This window comes from Mandrillus leucophaeus, unplaced genomic scaffold (genome assembly GCF_000951045.1).
Source record: "Mandrillus leucophaeus isolate KB7577 unplaced genomic scaffold, Mleu.le_1.0 Scaffold225, whole genome shotgun sequence".
NCBI lineage: Eukaryota > Metazoa > Chordata > Mammalia > Primates > Cercopithecidae > Mandrillus > Mandrillus leucophaeus.
This window is the reverse complement of record NW_012102310.1, coordinates 211,759-221,540: the sequence shown is the minus strand read 5'-3', so window position 1 is coordinate 221,540 and position 9,782 is coordinate 211,759. Positions and strand designations below refer to the sequence as shown.

General features: G+C 34.4%; 1 protein-coding gene across 2 annotated transcripts in view; it reads left to right on the top strand.

The window, feature by feature from the left end:
• Nucleotides 1-9,724, top strand: part of KRR1 (KRR1, small subunit (SSU) processome component, homolog (yeast)) — a 12,030-nt gene extending 2,306 nt beyond the window's left edge. Inside the window, exons 2-10 of one of the 2 annotated variants that reach the window (XM_011981366.1) lie at nt 886-1,058; nt 2,443-2,577; nt 2,770-2,895; nt 2,980-3,063; nt 4,132-4,188; nt 5,294-5,464; nt 7,377-7,454; nt 7,559-7,652; nt 9,246-9,724. In XM_011981366.1, the coding sequence (XP_011836756.1) occupies nt 886-1,058; nt 2,443-2,577; nt 2,770-2,895; nt 2,980-3,063; nt 4,132-4,188; nt 5,294-5,464; nt 7,377-7,454; nt 7,559-7,652; nt 9,246-9,388 (1,061 nt within the window). In that variant the 3' untranslated portion in view covers nt 9,389-9,724. The remainder of the gene's footprint in view (nt 1-885; nt 1,059-2,442; nt 2,578-2,769; nt 2,896-2,979; nt 3,064-4,131; nt 4,189-5,293; nt 5,465-7,376; nt 7,455-7,558; nt 7,653-9,245) is intronic. The other variant, XM_011981367.1, reaches the window with a different exon arrangement.
• Nucleotides 9,725-9,782: the final 58 nt, after the last annotated feature.

Sequence of the window (9,782 nt, the reverse complement as noted above, 5' to 3'; positions counted from 1 at the left end):
GAGTCTCCTGTTGAGCGTGGTAAAACACAGACTTCTGTCCCTTGTCGAAGAGATTCTGATTCAGTAGGTCTGGAGTGGGGCCCAATAATTGCATTTCTGACAGACTTAACAGTTTATACTGATACTGAAAGTCTATGGAGCATACCTTTTAGTATAACTGAATTAGAGTATAGCTGTTGAATTTAAGGAGTTCTTAAAATTCAGTACCAAGTTTTTTAAATACATGATTCAGAAGATAATTTATGGCCCTTAGGCATTTTCTTGTAGTGAAAGGAGTCCCAGGCTGAGTCAGCTTTGTGTTCCCTTAGGCAAGTCACTTAGCCTTTTTAGACTATCTTCTATAAAATGAGAATAATACAGATTCTACCTTTTATAGTTATGAAACGCATGTGGAAATAAGGCACTCAAAACGCTTAGGAAAATCTAGAATTACCCGAGATTATTAACTGAAAGATAAACTAGAATCCTCTTTCAGAAGTTGTATACAAACACACACACCCAGGTTCCATACACTCCAGGAAAGTCAGAAAGGTTAATTGTATTTAAAATACTAAACAAAATGGCATTGAGATCTTCAGTTTTATGGTAGTGTAATGCAGTACACGTTTCTGGAGTGCTCACTGTCTGGCATATGCCAGTTGGCATGAAGAGGGATTCTGCTCTTAAGGAACTTTGTCTTATGAGGCAACTGAAGTATGTACAGATAATTTTAATACAGTGAATTGATAATGACAGAGGAATGTTCTTCGACTCTTGAATAATATAAAAAGCGGGGAAAAGGAAATGCAAGAAGTACTGGAAGGCTTATGAATATGTGCATAGGATGTTCATAAAGTGTCCAAAAGACAGTTAAAATGTGATGTGTCAATTTTTTCCTTTCTGTAGATGAATCAGAACTCCTTACTGTTCCCGATGGCTGGAAGGAACCAGCTTTTTCCAAAGAGGACAATCCCAGAGGACTTTTGGAGGAGAGCAGTTTCTCAACTTTGTTCCCAAAATACAGAGAAGCTTACTTGAAAGAGTGTTGGCCATTGGTGCAGAAAGCCTTGAATGAACATGTATGTGTATCTTATAATAATACATTTATTTGAGACTTTGCTCTTGCTTATTATGCCTTTAAGTGTATGTATGCTGATGCATTTTTTTTTTTAATAGTGGTAACATAGCTGGTTACTTTGGTTCCTTTGGTATTTTAAACTATTTAGGTACATTTTCTTCTTACCTAATGTTCATTTGTTTTTAATTTTATGAGTAATAAATTACTTTGAAAAATTTGCATACCTTTAATATTTTAGGAGCTTCACAACTGTCTGAAATTCACCTGTGAAGTCTCAATTTCAGAATGTCTGCTCCAGGCCATGATAGTTGTCATGTATCTGTCCCAGTCTGAGCTGAGTCATGTTTCTAATTGGATTACTTTTCATCTTAAACGGAAGATGTGAATGTATCCAACTTTTCCTTGTTTATTGCTGATGCTATAACCCTAGATAACTGCATTTTTTTTTTTTTTCCCAAACTGGGTATTGAAACCCATTAGTGTATTGAGAAGTCAATTTAATGGCTATAAGGAGCCTTTAGAAAATGACATATCACATGGTAAAAGTATGTTTTTTTCATATTGGCTTAGTTGTGTGTGTGTGTGTGGGTGGGTGGGTGTACATTTATTAGGTTGTGATATAAAATGTGTTTCTCACTGTGGGACTGCTCCGGAGTTGGTTGTGCCATTGTGGGTGAAGGTGGCTCAGCAAGCTGCAGGTTGTGTTTTATAGCTGCGTCTGGGATTGAGCTCTTTTTTTTTTTTGTAAACTCATAGAGACCCAACCATATATTGAATTGTTCAACACTTAACTATGTTGAAATATTCTTGAGATTATGCTCACAAGTGAGAAAATAGCATTTTAATTTGCTTTGTTGAAATCTGTTTTTTCCTGTTGAAAGTTAATGCTTAAGTTTTCTAATCGTTGCTTTTTTCTGAAACTATGTTAATTTGCTTTTACTTAGTATTTAGTCCCCTAATTAGCTAGGAAAAAAGTTTGAAAGGGAAAGTCAATTCTTACCCAATGGAGCAGATGGTAGACTGGAGCTGGGTCCAGAATAGGGAAGCTGTACAGCTTTACATTTTTATCTTAGTCAGATTTTAAGTATGACCCCATTTGTTTCATTTATAATTTTAAAATTAGAGGCAATCTATATTCCAGTGGGTACAAAGTATTCTAAAACCAAGTGTAAATGGTTTCAATTGCTCCAGTTTCTTATAGTCTGTAAAGTGTGAAAGTAATTGAGTATTCAGTATTTATACTTAACTACCTAGCTTCTTCAGGGAAGTAATCGATAGGAATTGAGAGGTGACAGAAATTAATAGGTTGGTTAGGATAGGCTTTATATTTATCTAAAAATAAACTCATTTTTAGACAACTGCTTGTTTGCTCTTTCCTTTTGTAGCATGTTAATGCAACCCTGGACCTGATCGAAGGCAGCATGACTGTCCGTACTACAAAGAAGACTTTTGATCCATATATCATCATTAGGGCAAGAGATCTGATAAAACTGTTAGCAAGGAGTGTTTCATTTGAACAGGTAAATCTAAAATTACAGAGGCTTTCCTTTGTTTGCATCAGTGTTAACCTATAACATCCCATCTTTTCCGCCTTCCACCATCAAGTTTTCGTATTTGTGCTTAGATAACAATAGCATGGGCTTGGAAAATAAATGTAATTGTAAAAAATGTTGATAATGTCTGTTTTTTGTTTTTTTTTTTTTTTGCAAAAGGCAGTACGAATTCTTCAGGATGATGTTGCATGTGACATCATTAAAATAGGTTCTTTAGTAAGGAATAAAGAGAGATTTGTAAAACGAAGACAACGGCTTATTGGTCCCAAAGGATCTACATTGAAGGTATTTTTTTATTAGTGGAAAACTTGAGTCTCTCCCTTAATAATTTTTCAGAGTAATGAATTTTAACCTGATCTCTTGATACAGGCATTGGAACTCTTAACTAATTGTTACATTATGGTTCAGGGAAACACAGTTTCAGCCATTGGACCTTTTAGTGGCTTAAAAGAGGTGAGAACTATGTATTATCTTCAATTCATTTTCAGCAGAGAACAAATAATTTGGTTATAATATAGTTTATTGGATAATGCTTTATAATTTTATTTTTTTAGAATGTGCTTTGATTTCCCATTAGTAAATACTTTTTATGTCATATAATTCAAGGGAATCATTTCTGGACCCTAACATGTTTTGGCCAACCTTGGCAACTATGGAGACATCCATTTCTGAATTAGAAGGTCCGCACACTATTACTCCTCCCACTATAACATTTAAATGAGCATTTAAGATCTTCAGTCTGTAGCACAGACGAAAAACATGGAATAGTCACATATGCCCAAATGATGGGAAAATTGAGCAAAACTCCAGTTATTTGCAGTAGTGTATACAGCCAGTAGAGGTCACACTCTGAAAACTTTTCTTCAAGATATATTTTCTTTTGTTTGAATTTTAGTATAATGTTTAATAACTTTTCATGAACATTTTCTTTAACTTTTTAAATTAAATGTGAAAAAATCTGGGGAGCAAATGCTATTTCTTTTAACTCTTTTTGGTACTATTACTGTCTGGATCTGGCTTGTGACGTTGTGCTTCCTTTCCAGGGCCTTTAATAGTAATCCTATTGGCCCTTTTTGTCATAAATTGTCTGCTCTTTTCTCATGGAGCAATAATTAAGTATATTGAATACTTTAGTTTTATAAAGTCTTTAAAATATTTAATTCTTACAATAGAGTCTTGAGGTATATGATTTTATCTTTATATTACAAATGAGAAGGCTGAAACAGGAAAGTGACCTTCCTGTATGCAGTGGCAGTCCTTGTATTCCAGCCCTCTTCTTCCTAAATCACGTTGCTATACAGTGTTGTATTAGTTCTCTGTGCTACATTTTAGCAGTAATTGAGAAACTGTATTGTATTCAAGGGAGGTTTGACTGCCTCTATGAAAGATCTAGATTAATTATTTAATTAAATTATTTAATTTGATACCCATTACCTGATTAGATATTTTGCAGTATTTATCGTCTCCTCCATAGCTCATTAAAATCCTTGTGACTAATTCATTTTTCTTTGCAAATTTCAGGTTAGAAAAGTAGTCCTAGATACTATGAAGAATATTCATCCAATTTATAACATTAAAGTGAGTGGTAATTCTATGTAACTGTACCAGTGATTATCATACTTCTTTTAGCTACAGAATCCTTTCTTGAAATTAAATGTTTTATGAAATTCTAATGCACAAACAGATAAAGCAGAGCTATTTTGGGTAAATTAGGGGTAGAATTCAGCCTACTTTACCCCAGTTTTGTAGGTACTTCTTGGAAGCTCTCTATGGAGCACAGTGTGGAAACTACTGAAGGGGGTAGTGTGTAATGTGTTATATAGTTCTAATCAATGAAAATAAGCCTCACAGAATTTGTTGTAGATCATATCAGTGCAGTTTTCTTAGATTATGCACCCATATATTTAAAGATACGATCTTTCAGAATTCTGCCTTTTTCTGTTAAAATCTAGAATATCTCATGTTGCATTAAAACCTTTTTTTGAATTTAACACTCAAATTGTAGCCCCTTTGAGAGAGATCCATTATATCCCAGTGTGCACAAAGTTTGATTATTCTTGGAAATGTAACCATGGTATATAGAACTATTTTATGATGGGTTTGTTGAGCAATCCACTTAAATTTGATGAACTTAAGTTATGAAGTCACTGTTAGATTAGGGGGAAAGTGATTTTGAGTTACATTGGGATATTGCAGATAAAAACAAAGCTATATGTCTGATCCCTGGTTTGTATCCTCTGATGTTCCAAGGTCTAAAATTTAAATGGAATAGGGAAATGTGAAAGTATTGGTTTTCTGTAATCATGAGAAAGTTTACTTTTGTCTTCTTCTATGATATTTCAGTTGCTACTGAAAACTTCCTGTTTGCAGGGAATATCAGCTAATTAAGAACCCTCCCGGCTTTTATAAGTTGACTTTTAAATGTTTTAATGAAATAATAGTTGAAAAGTCAGTTTTATTTTCATCTCATTTTAACAATTCTGCATTTTGTAATTAAATTTCTAATGGTTTTCTAATAATTATACATGTTTGTGATAACTTATCTTTTTCCTTATGTGATTGGTTTAATTTCACCAAAGAAACTAGAAACTGTTTATTATTTATAGAAGCAATATTTATGTCTGAGTTTGATAAATGTGTGACTTTGGAAAGTAAAAATTTTTACTTTGTTGCATGACTAAAGAGCTTAATGATTAAGAGAGAGCTGGCAAAAGATTCTGAATTACGATCACAAAGTTGGGAGAGATTTTTGCCGCAGTTCAAACATAAAAATGTGAATAAACGCAAGGAACCAAAGAAAAAAACTGTTAAGAAAGAATATACGCCATTCCCACCACCACAGCCAGAAAGTCAGGTTAGTACTAAATGTTGAACTTTATATGAAGGGGAATCTATTTTAGTATATTTGGTCGGAAACTTTATTGAAGGTTATTTCAGGTGGGATATGTGTGTGTATATATATATATATATATATTGCGTGTGTGTGTGCAGAACTATAAGAAACTGAGAGTAAATATAAATAGGTATATTTTCAGCTGCGTGCATGGGGGTGTGCAGTGGGGCCTTCACATTGATTATAAACTGCATTCAGGCGGTTTGTGTCCCTGTAGTCACTGTAAATGTTCCATGGATAAAAGTTCAACAATTTAGTCTGCAGTACTCTTTCCTCTGCTTTGGCAACATTCTTGTGACTGTATGCTCTATGATTGTTCTAGTTCTGAAATCTTAAATTGTAACACCCACCGTGTTTCTATGTTATGATTCCTTTCCATTTTGTCAGCTATCTTCTGCTTCGTTTCCTTTCCCACCATGACCAGTTGCCATTTTGTTCTTGCACAGCATTGTTTTGATTCATGCCCCTTGTTAGTTCTGTCACACCTTCTCAGCAAAACTCTAAAACTTGGATCAGTCTAAAAACTTGTCTTCCCTATAACGTGGCTACCAAATTAGGTTAGAGAAAGTTTTATCTTTGGATTAAATTCATTCAGAATTCATGTTTCCTCTTAATTCTCTCAGTGCCCTTCCACGTTTAGCAGATGACTTTGCATTTTATTGAAATATTTGAGACCACCAGATAAGAACCCCTTCTGTTTCCTCTTCTCTCACGTCTATGTTTGCTTCCACCTGCATCAGCCTTTTCTATGTGTTCTTTGAATTCCATCTTCACCTCTCTCCTGGGGGTTCTTGCTTCATTATTCCCTTCCTTGGCTATATCCTAAAGCCTTCCCTTTCTACTTCTGCTCAGCGTGTGAACTCACTGATTTCTATGTCTCTTTTTTCCACAACCATGTTTGGAGTCTTTCAGGAAAGATTTGATGATTGATGGGAAAAATGATGATCATAGTGAAAAAACAATGGAAGTGTTGGATCATGGAGGAAATTGATAGTAGTTGCAGGGAAAGGGGAGTGAGGCAGTCATTAAACCATGCTTCCGTAACAGCTGCCTTACTTCTTATGACCCTTTCTTGGAGTTAATTGACTTATCTTTCTTCCTTAGCTGTGTAAGCTTCTTGAAACAGTGATGTCTCGATTGTCTTGTTCTTACTTATTCATTATGTGACTGGGCAAGTTATTTATCCCATCCGTACTTAAGTTTCCCCATACCTAAAATGGGAGTAATGATAATACCTGTCTTAAAGAATCGTTAATGAGGATTAAATGAATAATTGTAAAGAGCTTAGAACAGTGCCTTAGATATAATAATGCTGTATAAGTGGCAGACAAGTCGGTTATACACATTTTACATGTTGGCTGTATATTGAATGAACAAGCTGTTGCTTTTGCTAATTAGTCACCAATTCCTGATCGTTCTGGCTTTTATTCTGCATGCCACTACGTTTATTCCAGGCTCTCATCTATTCCTCATTCCCCTCCATTAAAATTGTGCTTTGGTCTTTTCAGTCTTCTCGGAAACCCACAGTCATTTCTAAATCTTATCCCTCCTACTTTGTCTGCCATTGAAGCTTCTTCAAATTTTCCCAAAACTCACTCTCCAGTTTCTTCTCACACTTTTCTGAATCAGTGACCTTCCATACTGTATCCCTGAACTCCTCTGGGTTGTATTCCATGGAGGTGCTTTCCTACCTCCACACTTTTGTGTATGTATTCCCCTCAGCTTAGACTCTGCTTCCTTTATGTCACTACCATTTTTATTAATAAATCAGTTTGACCCCATTGTTTTTACCCTAAGGATATTGTGACTTGCTTAGGACCTGACTTCTCCTCTACATTATTTCTGATGTAATTGTAAATACTGTTTTCAACAGATTGATAAAGAATTGGCTAGTGGTGAATACTTCTTGAAGGCGAATCAGAAGAAGCGGCAGAAAATGGAAGCAATAAAGGTACTTTATGTCTAGCTCAGAAGATTAATAGCAAAGTTCATAGATACTTGAATTATGTAACTATAAATACATTTAACTAATGTATTTTTTATTTATTAATGTAGGCTAAACAAGCAGAAGCCATCAGTAAGAAACAAGAGGAAAGAAACAAAGCATTTATTCCACCTAAAGAAAAACCAATTGTGAAACCTAAGGAAGGTAATGAAAAGTAAACCCATAGTGAATTTGTCTGAATCTCTTTAAGAAATAATCGTATATTTTCATCAGTTCTCTTAGCATTTCAGTAATTACTGATCCTAAGGACTTTAGAGGCAGCTAATGCCTATTTCAGTGCAAACTGGATTGACAGTCCTCTCCTGACCTCTGGTCTGTGCTTAGGAAAGACTCTTTGTTGTGAAAGATACAAACCCAGGGCAGCCAGTACGTCTTCTGTAGAAATGCAAGCAAGACGATCCCTGAGCTCTGCTGTCATGCCTCTCAAAGAGGAATTATCAGAAGTTGTACTTTTTCTTCTCTTTATGTGATTTTGGCTTAGAGTTTGGCTTCTATATTGGTAACATGGATTTCTCATCACTTTGGACTAAAAGTGTCTTATTCATGAGCTATTAGTGTGAAAGTGATTGTGGTTTTTAAATGGCAGAAACCACAATCACTTTCCCACTTACCTAATATTTAAAAGACACTAAGAGAAAACATTCTCATAACATTCTGATGCATCCTCTCCTCTTCTGCATTTTTCCCCCCTGTGGTAGCACTTGTCCTCTTCCTAAAGTAACCCGCCAAAGTGAACAGTGACACTGAGGGGAGAGGGCCCCCCAGCAATATTGTACAGACTTGGTCAGAAACAGATATAATACATTATTTAACATATTGCTTGTTAATAGTTTTAAAAATACTATATTCTGTGGTAGATTATTGGTTATATAAAAGGTAAAAATGTCATAAGTATTTTAATTTCCAGTTTGTACAACCTGTCAGTTGAGTGCTTGGAAGGTACTCAATAGCTAGTTAACCTAATGTAGTTTCTCCACACGGTGGAGGCTTTAACGCTCTGTGCTTCTCAGGTTGCTAGGTAGTTTGTACATTATGATGTTTTATCTTATGATTCTTTTATGCTGTGATACTGTACTGTGAATAGTAAGAAAAAGTTGCATTCTTTTTCACTGCTTCCTTTCTCTATTTTGCTCCGACTTTTGGCATTGATTAGATAGTTGGGTCCTGTTAGGGGAACTTCCAAATACGCCCAAATTGTCTTTATTACCAGAATGTTGTTAAATACAGCAAACTCTTGTTAAATAGAATACTATTAGTCATTCATTGAATTAATATTTGGAAAACTTTAAGTTTTTGTTTTGGTATTAGAGGAAGTAGATTTTGACCTCTAGCTTATGGTTAGCTGATTAAACTTACTGAGAAGGGATACTTGTAATTTTAAATTATTTTAATGTGCAAGATGGAAAATAATGAGGACTCAAAAGTTCCAAAATATCGAAAAGAATGCAGGTAAAATAATTTAGTCTGAAGTAGGATTTAAGGAAATAGTGTTAATATAGTTGAATCCAGTAACTGGTTCAATCAATCATGCCATTTTTATGTATTAAAGTATTTTATGATTTATTAGTCTGAATAAATTTCTGACTCCTTTAGGCAGGTGTTTTTATATTTTATACTGTGATTTTTTGTGATTTTTCAATTATAAGAGGACTCTGAAGTTATTGCTTTAAAATATATTCTTTGTTTTACTTGGTAACATCTAAAGTGTTACATGTATTGTGCTTTTAAATTGTCTAGCTGCTACTGAAACTAAAATTGATGTGGCCAGCATCAAGGAAAAGGTTAAGAAAGCAAAGAATAAGAAACTGGGAGCTCTTACAGCTGAAGAAATTGCGCTGAAGATGGAGGCAGATGAAAAGAAAAAGAAGAAGAAAAAGTAAAATATACCCCAAACTCCTTGACTAGAACTATCTCCTTTTGTAAAGGATTTTGAGATACCAGGCATTAGTTGCCTTATTTGTGAGAAATTTTCTGAGGGTTTTGTTTTGGTAGTAGTGGTTCATAGAAGAGTGTTCTTTATAAATTATTATATTTTTGTGTTTTTTGAAAATTTTGTACTAGAAAGTGGTATATATGTCTTTGTATACATTACGACCATTGTGATTATCCATTAAATCCAGTGTCTGATGCCATTGGTTAGTCTTCAGATATAATGATGTCCCAGCATTTGATGCTCCCTTTAATGATAACAAACAAATATTTAGGTTTATCCCTTTTGAAAATTTGGTTTTACTTTTAACAGTCCATGAACAGAAAATTAAGGCCTCTAAAATC